This window comes from Branchiostoma lanceolatum, chromosome 2, assembly GCF_035083965.1.
Source record: "Branchiostoma lanceolatum isolate klBraLanc5 chromosome 2, klBraLanc5.hap2, whole genome shotgun sequence".
NCBI lineage: Eukaryota > Metazoa > Chordata > Leptocardii > Amphioxiformes > Branchiostomatidae > Branchiostoma > Branchiostoma lanceolatum.
The window spans coordinates 21,521,829-21,538,471 of NC_089723.1; the positions used below are offsets into that span (position 1 = coordinate 21,521,829).

The 16,643-nt window shown below is 41.9% G+C and overlaps 2 protein-coding genes across 2 annotated transcripts in view; both read right to left on the reverse strand.

The window, feature by feature from the left end:
- LOC136427904 (low-density lipoprotein receptor-related protein 2-like) overlaps positions 1 to 16,643 on the reverse strand; it is a 48,363-nt gene that overhangs the window by 22,371 nt on the left and 9,349 nt on the right. Inside the window, exon 15 of the mRNA XM_066417127.1 lies at positions 15,051 to 15,152. Within this exon, the coding sequence (XP_066273224.1) occupies positions 15,051 to 15,152 (102 nt within the window). The remainder of the gene's footprint in view (positions 1 to 15,050; positions 15,153 to 16,643) is intronic.
- LOC136427905 (uncharacterized) lies at positions 622 to 12,275 on the reverse strand. The gene is made up of 15 exons (XM_066417128.1): positions 12,141 to 12,275; positions 11,892 to 12,002; positions 11,678 to 11,794; positions 11,468 to 11,569; positions 10,766 to 10,873; positions 10,277 to 10,468; positions 9,783 to 9,974; positions 9,122 to 9,250; positions 8,509 to 8,624; positions 8,111 to 8,169; positions 7,521 to 7,687; positions 6,908 to 7,064; positions 6,369 to 6,427; positions 6,074 to 6,188; positions 622 to 1,151 (listed from the first exon to the last, which is right to left on the reverse strand). The coding sequence occupies exons 1-15, from the start codon at positions 12,172 to 12,174 to the stop codon at positions 1,079 to 1,081; spliced, it is 1,731 nt and encodes a 576-aa protein (XP_066273225.1). The 5' UTR covers positions 12,175 to 12,275; the 3' UTR covers positions 622 to 1,078.

Sequence of the window (16,643 nt, forward strand, 5' to 3'; positions counted from 1 at the left end):
ATTTATTGTCAATGTCTTGAACATCAAACACGTGTATTGTGTTGTCAAACTACATCAAGGTGTTAAACTTCACATCGGTCTATTCCTGTCGGTTGACTTTATCAGATATACTAGAATAGATAGTATCTAATAGTATATAGTGCATATAGTAATGTGTTCAAATACAGCACCCTGAGATAATTTTAGGGGCACAAAATCAGTATGGGCACAGAAATCGTATCAATTATTGAGTTTGTCTAAAATATCATTATCATACTCTTATATCTGCACGAAATCCAATCTTTAAGCATACACACACACACACGCGCGCACGCACACATATAGAGAGACAGAGATACACACACACAGACGTACAAGTACGTACAGACGTACACGCACAAGCACACACGATACACGCACAAGCACACACGATACACGCACAAGCACACACGATATATATATATATATATATATATATATATATATATATATATATATATATATATATATATATATATATATATATATATATACGCGCAAGCACACACATATGTGCATATTCTTATACTACACTACAATAATTCACTCCATATTCATCACATAACTACTTATTCATCATACTAAAATGAGATAGGTTGCTAAGACTAGAGTTATAGACTAACTGCACTCTGTAGTCACTAGAAATAGGAAATGTCTAAATACCAGGTACTTAAATCTTAACTAAGCCCATTAAAACCATATCGTGCGAATGTCATAACTATGAACTGATAATCACAGCTTAACAAGGAATAGGTAAAGGCTGTATAAAACTTCAAATGTTTGGAAAACCCGAGGAATCCATTCTTTTTATCATTTATTTATTATTTAAGAACCGCAAGGGAGTAAGTGTCATATGAGACGTCTATATATTTGATTTGATGTGATGTGATATGCTTATAACTTCATAGAAAACATATATAAGCCATCATGTGACTCGATATGGCTTCAGATGTACAAACAAGTATGCATAGATAGATAGATGACATAAAAGTTAAACAGACAGGACAGGAAACCTCGTTCTCACACGGCAGGTCCGCGAGCTCTCTCGGAACCCGCTAGCCTATACCTTCCCGTTCTCACGAAAGCTGGCGGCAACGTTGTACACTCCCTGGTTTTCCACCGGGACTGCATTTCTGTGAAACAGAATGGGGGTTCTTAGATGACTTTAAAACTTACATTTTATGCTTGGGTCCCAATTGCGCCGGTGCCCGCACAGCACGAAATCGAATATTTAAGCAAACTTTCCGAATGACGGAATCAAGAATTAAAGGTCGGAAAATATTTCAGCAGAGTTTACGGGGCCGTTAATGCCGCTGAAAGTAAGATTTGAGCTTTCCGCAACCTTTCCGCGTTCGTTAACATGAATTAAATGCATACTATATCTTTCCATGGACTTTAAGCATCCTTACATACATCGTATAGATGAAACATTATGGTACATCAGTAACCAATATATTCTCCAAGCAGATATATTCTCTCCTGGGGACTAATAGTGCCTCAATTTTCGAAATCTTGGAGAATAGCTGATATACCCGAAACGGTCTTCGATCTTTAAGATACACCCATTTGCTGTAAACACCGATCCCGCTTAAGTCATTTCTGTTACAGTTTTTTTTTTAAACAACGCACCATGCATGTGTACGCACATTGTACGTCTACTTTGTAGCAAAATTAGACATACAGTCCATACCTATCTTCGTCGGAGTTGATCTTCTTTGATCCGTGTTTATGCTACAGCTTACAAAAAACAGCAGTTATATTATTTCCCCCCTTTTATGTTTAGGTAGAGAAAAGCTGTCGGAAAGCGGGCGTTTTCCCTCGCAGTTATTTCTACCTTTCCGATATCCTTCCGTTACATATAGGTTCGGTTTACATAGAAGGGGGGAGACCTCCCCCCTTTTATGTTTAGGTAGAGTAAAGCTGTCGGAAAGCGGGCGTTTTCCCTCGCAGTTATTTCTACCTTTCCGATATCCTTCCGTTACCTTTAGGCTCGGTTTACATAGAAGGGGGGAGACCTCCCCCCTTTTATGTTAAGGTAGAGAAAAGCTGTCGGAAAGCGGGCGTTTTCCCTCGCAGTTATTTCTACCTTTCCGATATCCTTCCGTTACATATAGGTTCGGTTTACATAGAAGGGGGGAGACCTTCCCCCTTTTATGTTTAGGTAGAGTAAAGCTTTCGGAAAGCGGACGTTTTCCCTCGCAGTTATTTCTACCTTTCCAAAATCCTTCCGTTACATATAGGTTCAGTTTGCATAGAAGGGGGAGACCTTCCCCCTTTTATGTTAAGGTAGAGAAAAGCTGTCGGAAAGCGGGCGTTTTCCCTCGCAGTTATTTCTACCTTTCCGATATCCTTCCGTTACATATAGGTTCGGTTTACATAGAAGGGGGGAGACCTCCCCCCTTTTATGTTTAGGTAGAGAAAAGCTGACGGAAAGCGGGCGTTTATCCTCGCAGTAATTTCAACCTTTCCGATATCCTTCCGTTACCTTTAGGCTCGGTTTACATAGAAGGGGGGAGACCTCCCCCCTCTTATGTTTAGGTAGAGAAAAGCTGCCGGAAAGCGAGCGTTTTCTCTCGCAGTAATTTCTACCTTTCCGATATTCTTCCGTTACATATAGGTTCGGTTTACATAGAAGGGGGGAGACCTCCCCCCTTTTATTTTTAGGTAGAGAAATGCTGTCGAAAAGCTGGCGTTTTCCCTCGCAGTTATTTCTACCTTTCCGATATCCTTCCGTTACATATAGGCTCAGTTTACATAACCCACTCTTATATACACTCTTATGTTTAGGTAGAGAAAAGCTGTTGGAAAGCGGGCGTTTTCCCTCGCCGTTATTTCTATCTTTCCGATATTATTCCGTTACATATAGGCTCAGTTTACATAACCCACTCTTATGTTTAGGTAGAGAAAACCTGTCGGAAAGCGAGCGTTTATCCTCGCCGTTATTTTTACCTTTCCGATATCCTTCTGTTACCTTAGGCTGGGTTGACTGTGCTCTCAGTTTTAGAAAACAACGCGGAACATTGAGCTAACGACTCCCGCCGGATTGCTAATCTATAGGTCGGCGGGCATACTGTCTTCGGCCGGCGCACAAATTGGCTCAGTCCGCGGATCGAGACCGCGCCGCCGGCACGTTTTGGCAGATTTGTGTATTTGTTCCTTTGTTTGTATCAAAAATCGTCAAATAATGCGTGTTCTCACGCAGTTTTCCATGTCATAATCTACAAGTAACTTCTAGAAAGATCACCGCTAACAGTATTTTCTATTGTCGCTCGCGTCAGTTGTTGTGTTCGGGGCAAAAGCGAAACGCAAGGACGTCTGCTTTTCAATTGCAAATTTATACAGTGTGAAGTCGTAAACAAGCTGGGGCGGTACGTTCAGATGGTAATGCAACATCTCCATATTTACTAGTGGAATGCCATGTGACAGAGCATTACCCAATCAGAGAAAAGGGTGGCTTTTTCAAATTAACCGTATATCCCAGAGACAGTTATTTTTTTTTACAGCGAAGACAGCTCATGAAGGATGTTTGAACTCAGTCGTTTCAACCCACAAGTTATGGCCACGACGTTCTTCTTACCACCCGGAACCCGGACGGAAAAACGTAAAGCTGGGACAAGGACACTAGTCTGTACAACTTGGTGAAACCAAGGAGGTTTCATAGGATTATACTTCCTGGGTGAAACCAAGGAGGGTGGAGATGCTGAACGGAGCATGCGGGCACGCGATTCGGGACTTTGTTGTATCTCCAAATCCACCCGGTACCAGTGGAGACAACGGTCACCAAGTAAACAACGGCGTGAGTTAGCCTCCAACCAGGCCCAATGGATTGCAAAGACCGTATCCAACTGAAAGAAGGAGCTTGTATGTATAGAAATCCAAGTACTTTCTCTGCCAGTTTGATACGGTCTTGATGAAACCTATAGATCTGTTTGGAGATTAGCGTGAGTGAAATCGGAACCTGTCTACCTGTCTTGACAGGAACTATCCCTGTCGTCTCGCCCAACACTGGGACCGGAATCGTGGACTTGGAAATGTCGCAAAATGGTGAAGGGAGAATCTACCGACAATGTGAGATTGATCCCTCGTTGACCGCGTCAAGTACAAGTTAGAATATGACGACCGATGACGAAACCGCAAGTACCTAGTAAATGTTATTCAACCCAGAATGATTGTACTGTTACAATTCACTCTATTTGGCCAATTTCTACTATTTTCCTAGCGATCCGCGGAGCCTGGTAAATTTAAAGGCTAATAAGACACGGGAGGGAAGAAAAGTTAGACGTAGGGTTAGTTAGTGTTAGGGGTTACGTTCTGGTGTCGATGTAATAGTTAGCTAGTGTTAAAACTTGGAAGCACATTGTAATAGTTAATAGTTGGGGTAAGGAATAGCCTGAATAGTTTATTAATGATAAGGTGACGTTTTTTAATGAAACTAGCTGTCCATGTAAGAAATCATTTATTCCATTTTATATGTGTATATTCGTTAAGTTGGGGAGGGGTCTCGCTATAATGGCGTAACACGTTTTTGTGCAGTGTTATCATCTTTCAAATAAATTGTTCTAAACTTTTACCGGTCCTGTTGCCTTTCATATTCATATTTACCTGTCTATGTAAGGGTTCGGAATGGTTAAGCTATCCGTAGCAAGTAAAGTAAAGGATCAAATTAGATACTGTATAATGAAAAGGAAACTTATTGTAGAGACTACGTTTTAGCACGTTAAGCTCGTGTTTTTAGCACGTTTAGCTCGTGTTTTTAGCACGTTAAGCTCATAAAAAGGCTACGGAAAACACTAGGAAAGGTATAGCTTTAGGTAGTCTTTCAGGCTGCGTGAACGGCACATAAACGTAGGGAAATCGTGACGGAAATAGATTATAAAGATGGACGAAAGGTTACGGAAAGGTCTCAAGAAACGCATACTTTTCGTGTTGGACCTTCCGTAAAGGTACGGAAAGATTGTCCATAACGACGCCTTTACGCATTGTAGAGACCGCGTTTGTAGCGCGTTAAGGTCGTAAAAAGATCACGGAAAGCCCGAGGAAAGGTATGATTTTAAGTTGCCTTTCAGGCTGCGTGAACGGCACATAAACGTAGAGGAAATTGTGACGAAAACGTACTATAAACATGAACCAAAGGTTACGGAAAGGTCTCAAGAAACGCATACTTTTCGTGTTGGACCTTCCGTAAAGGTACGGAAAGATTGTCCATAACGACGCCTTTACGCATTGTAGAGACCACGTTTGTAGGGCGTTAAGGTCGTAAAAAGATCACGGAAAGCCCGTGGAAAGGTATGATTTTAAGTTGCCTTTCAGGCTGCGTGAACGGCACATAAACGTAGAGAAAATCTTGACGAAAACGGATTATTAACATGGGCGAAAGGTTACGGAAAGGTCTCAAGAAACGCATACTTTTCGTGTTGGATCTTCCGTAAAGGTACGGAAAGATTGTCCATAACGACGCCTTTACGCGTCGAATAGTTACGTAAATACACGTGAATGAGTGAAAATACGTACATAAACGCACTTCCGGAAAGGACACCTTAAATGCAATCTTTAAGCAGACGTATAGGGGTCGTTAAGTTGCGGAAATAGTGAATAAACGTCACGTTTACGCTGCGTTTAAGCATGCTTAAATACCGGATTTCGTGTCGTGCCGTATGGTGTGTAGTCCCGGCCGTGCCCGGCAGCCGCAGGGTGTCCCATGGGGCCACGTAGGGGTCCCGCCCGAAAGTGCCCCAAACTACTTGGCGGGCCCCTTTTTTCCAATTGGGACCTAAGCATTGCAATATTGACCGGTTTACGTAAACCGTACTCAGTGAGAGGGTCTGGCCTATATTACAGGGTATCATGAGGCTGACGCTATTACCGATAGTTAGGTTTCATTAGGTAATTAGATTATTTATCATTTCTTATCCATCCTCAAAGTCTTGGAAATTTGTCGAAAGTTTTTCGAAAATAAGATAAATGGATGTTAACACAAGCAATCGACACCGTTCTCTATCCACAAATCTTACTACCTAGCAGGGTAACCAGTTGAAATTTAGAAGAACAGACTCACAAATTCATTGACATTGACTTTCCACGGGGCCAGCAGCGGACCACAAGACCAACAGCAACGATGAAGACCAAAGCACAGGCAGCGGCAAGCATGGCGATGAAGAACACACTAAACTCTGTGATGAATAGAAAGATTAATAAAAATTACTTGGCTTTCACGGGGCCATGGCTTAGACTGACACAATGTCATACAGAATGATACGATTGTAAACAGAAGAATTATTCTCGTGATGGATATATGTAACAAATGTAAAAATGCAATTGTAAATAACCGATTACAAAAGAAAATTTGTCACCTCCGTTCTGGCATCGTTTTCCCGAGTACTGATACAATGCGACTGTGTCCGAAGGACAGCTGTGAAGACAAACATGGCGGGTCAGTTGCTACAGAATAGTCAGTACAAAACCATTCTTCTGTCTGCAAGCTTGTTAGGAACGGTTGACGATACGGACATTACTTTCAGGCGGAAAGCCCCACCGGTGCACCAACAACAACATTCTGCGGGGCTAAGCTCCCGTTTTGTAATAAGGCACTCTAAATATGATCAAAAGGTTTTGACCAACCCCTAAAAGCTCCAACCTTTTTGTGTACATTGTTTTATTCTGTTAGTTATGGGAAGTCTTGTATTTGGTTTCCATTTGTTAAAGCTATGCCTTAGTATCTATGTTAAACAATGGTATCAACATAAGGTTTGTAAACTTGAGTGTGCTATCACTTTATCTCTGTGCCTTTGTTTCTGACTTCGATTTTAAAAAGGCCTTAGAGGCAAGTCAATGACTTACATTGTAGTGATCAGGTATGTGATCTACTGAAAATTTTCTTAGTCTAACTAACTTGCACTCCAGGGTCGGGGTTCTGTCCTCACAGGTTCCTCCGTTCAGGCAGTACTCCGTGTTTAACGTACAGAAGGACCGACACTCTCCTCCGCTGGAGACGCACGTCATGTCGTCATGGCAACTAGCGCTGCACACCACCACATCCATTGTTACACCTGTGAAGAGACCAGAGTTAGCAGACGGAAATGCGTTCCTTCGTTCGTTCAGACCCTTGTAGTGTCTAGTGGCACATATGGTAGCAGTCGTCAAGTATTTCTACAGACTGAGAGAGGTTGCTAGCCCTTCTAATTTAACGCGCTCGAGCCACTTCCTCGACGCGGGACCCCATTTTTACGTCCCTTCCGAAAGACGGGTGCAGTCCCAACTCCCAATCCAGGATTGAACCGGGGTCTCCCAGTTAGCAACTCATTTGAACCAGAAGCTCGACTGTGAGGCTGCTACCAGTTGAGCTATAGGGACATCCCTAAACGGAAATACACCCTGGTAACATTCGCGTCACACACGCGTCAACTGCCATCAACCTTGCAGTCATATTCGATGTTATTTGAATAAATAGAATAGATGATCAGGAGCTGAAATCTGATTTACTGAAGCATGCAAAAATAACTTACCATCCATCCTGTAAGCCACGCCGCGGACTTCCAAGCCCCCCACCATGCCGTCACCGTTAGTAGCAGCTGACTGCAGTACACTGGCCACCGCTAGGGGCATTTCACCGTCATCGGCTTCTTCTTTGTTGTCGATGAGCACGTTGACATCGGCAATCACACTACCTGACCTGTAATACACAAAGTTTCCAAACTTAAGCAACGTTTGCTATGTCAAGTCTTTTATAGTAATGTAGTAGTGCAGTATTTCATACTTTGTAGTAATGCAGTAGCCACCCAAAATATGTATAAACGAGGATCCCTGGCCTTTTTGGCTAATCTGTTTAAATATGTGCCAAAAGCACACAACGGTTCCTGGTGGCAAATGTCAACCAAATCAATAGTGTGTGCTTTGGCGCACTTTAAGACAGATTAGCCGAAAAGGCAAGGCAAGGTGGTGTAAGGTGCATTTTCCCACGGCCACAACACGTCGGGGCATGGTGAGTATCGAACCCAAGACCTATTGGTTCTGAGCCCAACGGTCTGACCGCTGCGCCACACCGACGCCAGTCCTTTTAAAGACTTAACAATTCACCGAATTTGTCGTGACGTACCTGAAGCCCCTGACGACTGCTCCAGCAAAGCCCGGGTAGTTTTGGTAGACAGGGTTAATCTGAAACATGATGGCTTTTTTTTATCCGTTGTCACTCTCTTCATCCACCAGTGCGTTAAGACCAGAACAACTAAGAACAATATTTAGCATGCTAAATAATCCATAGGTCTTGAAAAGAATGAAGAAACAAGTATGAAAACTGTGCACAAGCAACACGACGACTCAACTTGCAAGACGTAGTTTCTATAGATGAACGAACGAATAACAGAAGACCAAATTCTTCTGAAAGAAGAATGACCTTCAATTTTTGTTTCCAAGAAGAGCTAGCTGCTTTGTGAAGTATCACAGCGAGGAAATATTCTGAAATTCTGGGAAATATGATATGATAGTATTACTTACGGTTGCGATGATTTGTGCTGACAGTGTCTGGAACGCCTCAGTGCTGCTGTCCTGTAAATCCGCCGTGAAGGTTTCACTGACGAGAGTCACAGCCATCTCAACTACCGTCATGGGGGCTGGAGGGAGATAAAGTACGACACACTAAAAATTACAGTATTGTCATCTGTGTGGACGTTATACAACTTTAAAGCTAGTCACTTCTGTTCACGATGGTTTAATTCGTTGACAAAGACTTGCTCACATTTTGAAGGAATCGGATACTTTAGCTTATTTAATCATAGAATTAGAATCACCAGTAATCTCAGTTAACATGCATATGGCATTGATGACTGATTATTGACATCATGGTTACGTTATTGCAGCACGCGTTAACGCAGCCTCTTTAAAAGTTTGCTCCATTTGATTCTCCACATGTTTATTAAGACAAACGTTGCACATTATTTCCATATGCTGTTTTTGTAGCACAATGTGTGGGTAAACGGTGAGAGAAAGGTGGCCCCTTCTCTAATGCTAATGTCGACACAGAAACTGTAGTTATGTAGTTAACAACGCGACACAATTATTGACACAACAGAAAATGACATCCATAACAACATAGGTCTGTGATCGAAACCTTTTGTCGATCCTGGTAGTTTGCTTGTGGAGACGACTTCGTTCCCAGTTGTCATGTGTACAGTTCGAGTTGCCGCATCAGTCGTGTCAGACTCAGTTGATATTTGAACTATTTCAGTAGTGGTGTAGCCTGAGAAGAGGTTGATCGAAGAGGACAACACTTGTTATTTCATACATGTGACTTTCTCGGCAGTGACAAACGGACGACAGGGGCACTTGCTGCATGCAAGTATCATAATTTTCAGGTCTTTACCTTTTCACATCTCAACGATCAACAAAACTATCTTCTTGCTTAAGTCCTCCAACCAGTTTCTCTACCAAAACGTTGGACAATGCATCTGACATGACATGCAGAAAACAAGTAAAACCCTTCAAATAGCCGAAGTAGAAATAGATTTAGACTAGGTGTTATTCAATGATGTTAGTCACCTTTAATTCTTTAAGTCTCATTGTATTCCATTTCTTTTTGCTTTGTTTGCCATAGCCCATGGGACTTTGCAATAAAGCCATGATCATTAAAAGCCTAATTGCCTAACGGTGTCTTTCTTTGATGATAATATTCGAAGCAAAACCCACGTGCCGTTAAAGTGATTGTAAATCATTGCTCCATTACAAGTCGGCCAAAGCAAAAACAAAACGGATGCAAATATTTGCAACAAGACCTTCCGTTGATGCCGATGGCTCGCTTGTGGAGAGGTCCGCTCTCCCGGTTGTCGGGAGAGGAGGCGTAGTTGCCGCCTCAGATGTTGTTACTGTTTCCCTTGTGGTCGTCATTGATATGGTTGAAGCCGATGAGCCAGAAGCTGGAGCGGCTGTGGAGGGTGATGACGATGGTGCTTTTGTTGTGGAGTCACCTGATGAATGGAACATGGTAGGATAGGCAAGTGCTTTTTTATTTGTTATTCTCAATACAAATTTAGTTCTGTGCATGGCAATAGCCGATGACCTGGTCACTGGAGCGGCTGTGGAGCTGTTGATGACGATGATGCTTTTGTTGTGGCATTATAATCATTAAAACATATTAACCTAACGGTGCCATTCTTTAATGATAATCTTCGAACCAAGACCTATGAGTTGCAAAAGTGATTATTAATCTTTGCTCCATTACAAGTTGGCCAAAACAAAATGATACGGATGCAAATATTTGCAACAAGACCTTCCGTTGATGCAAATGGCTCGCTTGTGGAGAGGTCAACTTTCCCGGTTGTCGGGAGAGGAGGCGTAGTTGCCGCCTCAGATGTTGTTACTGTTTCCCTTGTCGTCGTCATTAGTATGGTTGTAGCCGATGAGCTAGCCGCTAGAGCGGCTGTGGAGGGTGATGACGATAGTGCTTTTGTTGTGGAGTCAACTGAATAGAGTATGATAGGATAGGCAAGTGCTTTTTTATTTGTTATTCTCAATACAAATTCAATTCTGTGCATGGCAATAGCTGATGATCTGACCACTGGAGTGGCAGTTGATGGTAATGACGATGATGCTTTTGTTGTGGCATTATAATCATTAAAACATATTAACCTAACGGTGCCTTTCTTTAATGATAATCTTCGAACCAAGACCTATAAGTTGCAAAAGTGATTATTAATCTTTGCTCCATTACAAGTCGGCCAAAACAAAATGATACGGATGCAAATATTTGCTACAAGACCTTCCGTTGATGCAGATGGCTCGCTTGTGGAGAGGTCCACTTTCCCGGTTGTCAGGGCGGCAGTAGATGGTGATGACGATGATGGTATTGATGGTAATGTGGATTCACCTGAATGGAGGTTGATAAGATTAGGTTAACGCTTGTCACTTTTTTCTTTTTTCGATCAATAGAAACTCAGTTATGTGGATGTTAGTTACTGATGAGCTGATCTTTAGAGCTAAAGTGAATGGTGATGATGACCGTACTGCGCTATTGTCACCTAAACGGCGGTTGATGAAATACTAGGTAAATGCTTGTTATTCTATTCGCATCTACTTGCATGGTCCCTTGAGAACCTGACTCCGTGCAATAAAGCTCTTATTTGTGGAAGGTGGTTGGAGCCTCTATATACACTATAAGGACTGACTGAGAATATGCTGTACATTACCTAGTCTACCATGTTTGATGTCAGGAAAACATCGCCGATCTGTATTCATCTCAAGTAGGTTAAAGTTAGTAATTTTAATGCATCGAGTATCAATATCTCTCACGGGATAGACTTTGGGAATTCCGGAACTCAATGTTCATTTTGCTGAAATCATGTTGTACGTTGGTATCTGCAGAACTCTATATACACCGTATAATATATACGCTTACGTTGACGTATGTCTGAATGATCAGGCTTTAGCGGGTCTGCCTGTCCAAATACTAGGATTCACTCACAGTAACGTTCGTCACTTCCGTCTCCACACTGGTCTCTCCCGTCACATCGGTACTCGGGTAGAACACAGATACCGTTGTAACATGTGAACGTATCCGTGCAATCTGAAGAAAAAGAAATAGAACTTCGTCGCTATGTTACATGTGCATACACTAAGTAACTGATTTAAGTTTCTAAATCACATCTTCGTCTACATGAAGAGGTCAACTTACCACAGTTCTGCTCATCTACAAGGTCGTCACAGTCGGCCCAATAGTCACAGACCCACTTTCCCGGGATGCACTGCGTGTTGTTATCGCAAAACAAGGCACAGGCTGGTGCAAACGTTGCTAATGTGGAACCAAGACATATAACACGTTAGTACAAAGCCAGAAGAAGCTTGGCAAGGAAAACGTGACGAGAAAATAAATAACATACGTCACTCACGACAACCGAGCTCGTCCGCCCCGTCACTGCAGTCGTCGTTCCCGTCACACCTGTAGTCTGCGGGGAAGCAGCTGCCGTCTCCACAGGTGACTGTGTTGTACTCCGTACACGCTGGATGAGTCGGGGATACATTTTGCGTTACTGTTTAACATGCTCTTTAAGAGACTGTTTTGCCTTCCGTAGCAAGGATAGCCAATGACTGAGCAAACAGTGTTATATATATATATATACATATTAAACTGTACTTACCAACTTGACCACCAGTGGTCATTTTTTCGTCCATCCAGGCTATGTAATTGGAGACTTTGGTGAATACGTCGGGTTTGTACCTGTTAGCACACCTGGCTGACCAACTATTAAGACCCGTAAGATACCAGCGGCCGTCATCACCTGTAGTTGATAAAGTTTGATACGATTGCTGCTTCAGAAATTTTGTAAAAGTGTATAAAACTACAAGTAATGATATATGACGTCAAAATGTTTGTCAACTTTGCCACTACTGAACACGACAGGCCCGGCGCAATAGAATAATAAATCCTGACATCGTGGCTTTTGAAACACACTTTTGAGCGGGGACGTCACTGTAATATAACAATAATATTCTAAATTTTAGACCATGGATAAATTAGGTCTTAGGACCAGGTAGGTAAGTAAGGACGACAGTAAGTTACTAGCTAAACATTGTTATTGCTAATGTAGAAAAGCATTCTGGATGACGTCAATGATTGATTAAAAGGATCATGTGCAAATGTCGCAGTGTCGCGTCATGTGTGACTCTGCATGTAGCTCGATTTACGTTGTCAAACCTGTTGAGCACGTGTTGATGGACTTGTTAATGCTCTGTACAAATTCTGATTATGCACACGTGATTCTTTTATTTAAAATTGCTAAGAGAAGCTGATTCTTGCAAGATAGATGTATTGAAAAAGCAAAAAATAGAAATGTGTTCATGTCGTTTGTGAACGGCCCGGACACAGTTGTCGTTCGTTCCTTAGCGATCGCAAACTTATGTATTTCTAAAATGCAAAGGTATCTAAGAAGTAAATTTAAACACGAAAATGCGTTCTGGTCTCTTGCTGGTTATAAGGGCCCGGTCACATTGGTCGTACGATCGCAAGCTGAAGGTATTCTTGGGATACTTGTGCAGCTTGTCGTGCAAAAATCATGTGTCATCTTACCGAAAAGGTTTTAAAAAGATTCCACCCACCTGCGCACACCAAAGGACCTCCCGAGTCCCCCTGACAAGTGGCGCCCCCGCCCTCCCAGTAGCCGGCACAGATCATGTTCTCCGTTAGCGCGCCGTCGTAGGAGATGGGATGGTTACAAGCGGCAGTTGGAATCAGCGCCATCTTCAACTCATGTAAAAGGTCCGACCCTTCACCTCCTGATTGGAGAAAATGTCATTCAGTAGCATTTCATGTGCGTGGTCTCATTAACTTATAGAAGATTTGCAAGATTACATAAAACGAAAAACACATTTATCGAAAGAGCATATTATGAGGCTTGAAAACTGGATATCTTCTATTGGATTGGAAAATGGCCATAATGAGATTAGTATATACCAAAGGAAGTGTGGCCCCAGCCAGTTGCATAACAATACGAGTTCTCGTCGAATCTCGCTGTCTCGTCGTCTCCGAGACAAGCGTAGTTGATGCTGCTGCTGCTCGTCTGATCGATCCTTGTGCTCAGTTTTACAAGAGCGATGTCATTATCCCAATACCTCAGGGGACTATACTCTTCGTGGAGGTACAGTTTTTGCACGGAAGACACAATCGCCTCCGAGTCCGCGTCCACGGGGTGTCGCCTATGGTGCTTGCCGACAAGAACTTGAATTGCTGGCCAGTCGCCGGGACTGAAAAATATGTACTGAATTTGACTTCGTTACGCACAGTCCTACTCATTGTTGTCTTTTTTCATCATTGGCCATTTGACGATATCCGTTTGAAGAAAAAAAATGCCATAGATGGATACATATAAAAAAAGCAAATTATTGCTGAAATCTAAGAAAGAAAATTTCAACACGCCTTTGTCCTCCAGATTGTATTATCTTCCCTGTTTGCTTTAAACCCATTATGATTTGTGTCAAATGAGGCAGTGTAGATTCAAATTTATCTAAACTAGCCTGAACTTTTTCCGTACAAGGAGTACTGCTAAATCCCTTACGTTGTGCAGCAAGCAGAGCCTTGTTTTCATTAAAATGAATATTTAGAAGGATATTTCCTTCGGTCCACTTACCCATCGTCATCCAGACAGTGGGCAGCCGTGACCACCCATTCCGGAGCCACTAAGACGCCCCCACAGAACGGTGTGCTGGAGTACGCCATCTTCAGTTGAACCTGGAACAACAATACGTCACTCGATGAAATAAGCTGAATACACGTATGGTTAGTGGACTAACTTTACAATGAACAAGTATAGTTACACATATTTCAGAACAAAGATTTGTCACTAACCTGCCATGGCCAGGCTCCGCGATCTGCCGTGTCTCCTTCAACTATTCTGGTCTGGCCGTTTGTAATAGTCATGTTTCTCAGGCCACAGCCAGAGGCTAGAGGTTAAGGACAAGAGCGGGCTATTATGCACAAAGTTTGAATGTATAACTGTGATGCTTGTTCAGTGTGTTGCGAATTCAAATCAGATGTTTGACGTTGCTACTTCTCTTAGGCGGTTATCCACCTTGTAAGGCCCTTAGTTGATTTCCTTGCTAATTTTAATGCTTGATTATACTATTGATTTCGGGACAAAGACTAGGAAATATATTCTAGATTAAAGTTTGCTCCATGGCCGTCAGTGCAACTTACAGGCCACGCAGTTGTCCTCGTCTGAACCATCTGCGCAGTCGCGGTGACCATCGCAACGGTGAATCACGTGACAGCAGGATCCGTCCCCGCATGCGTGCTGAAACTCGCTGGAACAGGTGCCTAAGATATAGGCATATAGGAAATAAAAGGTGAAAAGTGCAATGAGCTGCTTGAAAAGATATCTTTGAAAGATACGACCAAGTAATTGGTTATGATGTCAATAGGGTGGCTGTATACGAACTTTTTAGAAACATTTGTCGCTCCTACAGGCCTAGCCCTGAGTCTTTGATCATGTCGTAAAACGTGCCAGTGTTTCCGGAAGATGTTATTTTTTAAGAAAATGAGCTCAAAGACTTACAGTTGATCTCGTCCGTGCTGTCTCCACAGTCGTCCTCCCCATCACAGACCCATGAGGTCGGCTTGCACAGGCCGTTCCCACAGCGGAACTCATTACGGCACGCTGAAATAAAGGTGAGTTACGGATAGCGTACTATAAGAAAGCCCAGAAGGCGTACTCGCGCAACTGATATTTTTGATAAACGTGCATTAAGGTGGTTTACAGGTTATGCTATGCAAACATAATAGTACAGGAGCCAATTCCTGAAAGAGGCCCAGAAATGTGATTTCGTTCAACCCATCATACAGAAAAGGTTTGACCTGATATTTTGGTAGAGGGGGTCCTTCTCCATCACACCTGATGATTTTTTTGCTCAAATTGTGGTATCACGCTCCTGCTAGCGCTAATTAAAGATGTAAATAAAGGTATAATCATGTATATTTTCCAGGGGGAGTGGCCAAAATCTAAACATTAATATTTTGTCTTGAAAATTGGTACACTGGTTAAACTTGACCTGAGAATCACAAAAATGTTAATATTTTCTTGATACCTTACACCGTTCAGGCGTCACGGGTCATTAAATTGCATTTTTTTCTATAATTTTCGCATAAATAATGAATAGTTTACTTTCCAAAACCCTCCATTTATTTGTGTTACCTGTTGGGCTCTTTTTTTCTTCATGAATGAATGCACCGTATCATTCCCAACATTTTGGTCTTTGAAATTCGAATATCCGTCACTTCTGTTAGGAGATATGAGGGTTTAAAACTATTATTACCGTTGCCATGGCCGTTGCTAAGGACACTATCTGGTGTAGTTTTAAGAGATGTACCGTCAAAATGGCTGCCTGAAATCTACTTTTTTGTTAGTTCTTAATATGTTTGTGCTTAAATAGACATGTATGTAGCCTGTAGTAACAATAATTGTGATAAACTTTGAGAGTTTTTGTGTTTTTTTGTTGAAAAATGTCACTTTTTGCATCAAATTGTTGCTAAGGCAGTCGTCAAGGGAGGTTTGGGGCATAAACCTGACCTAACCTATACAGAATGTAGTTTTCTATTGGATTTTGATAGTTCTATGCTTAAATAGACATGTATTTAGCATGTAGTAACAATATCTGTGTTACATTTTGAGAGTTTTGCATTGTTTTTGTTAAAAAATGTCACTTTTTACCTAAAAACCATTGCTAAGGCAGTCGCCAAGGCAGATTCGAGGCATAAACCTTACCAAACCACCTTAGAATGCACTTTTCTGATGGGTTTTGATAGTTCTGGGCTTAAATGGACATGTACGTAGCATGTAGCAATAATATCTGCGTTGAATTTTAAGAGTTTTCATTATTTTTGTTGAAAAATGTCACTTTTTTCATAAAAACCATTGCTAAAGCAGTCGCCAAGAAAGGTTTGGGACATGAAGCTGACCAAACCTGCATAGAAAGTACTTCTCTGTTGGATTTTGATAGTTCTGTACTTTAAAAGACATGTATGTAATATGTAGTAACAATAGTTGTGTTTAATTTTGGCAGTTTTGCATTGTTTTGTTGAAAAATTTCACTATTTGCATAAAACTGTTGCAAAGGCAGTCACTAAGGATTGTTTAGGGTGTTTTAATGAC

Bases quoted from the DNA above. Each gene is read 5' to 3' on its own strand.
- LOC136427905 (XM_066417128.1), bottom strand. From the start codon at position 12,174: ATGGACGAAAAAATGACCACTGGTGGTCAAGTTG. The intron at 12,003-12,140 runs GTAAGTACAGTT...CGACTCATCCAG, and splicing joins GACCACTGGTGGTCAAGTTG to CGTGTACGGAGTACAACACA. The intron at 8,625-9,121 runs GTTTCGATCACA...ATCTCCCTCCAG, and splicing joins ACTACCAGGATCGACAAAAG to CCCCCATGACGGTAGTTGAG.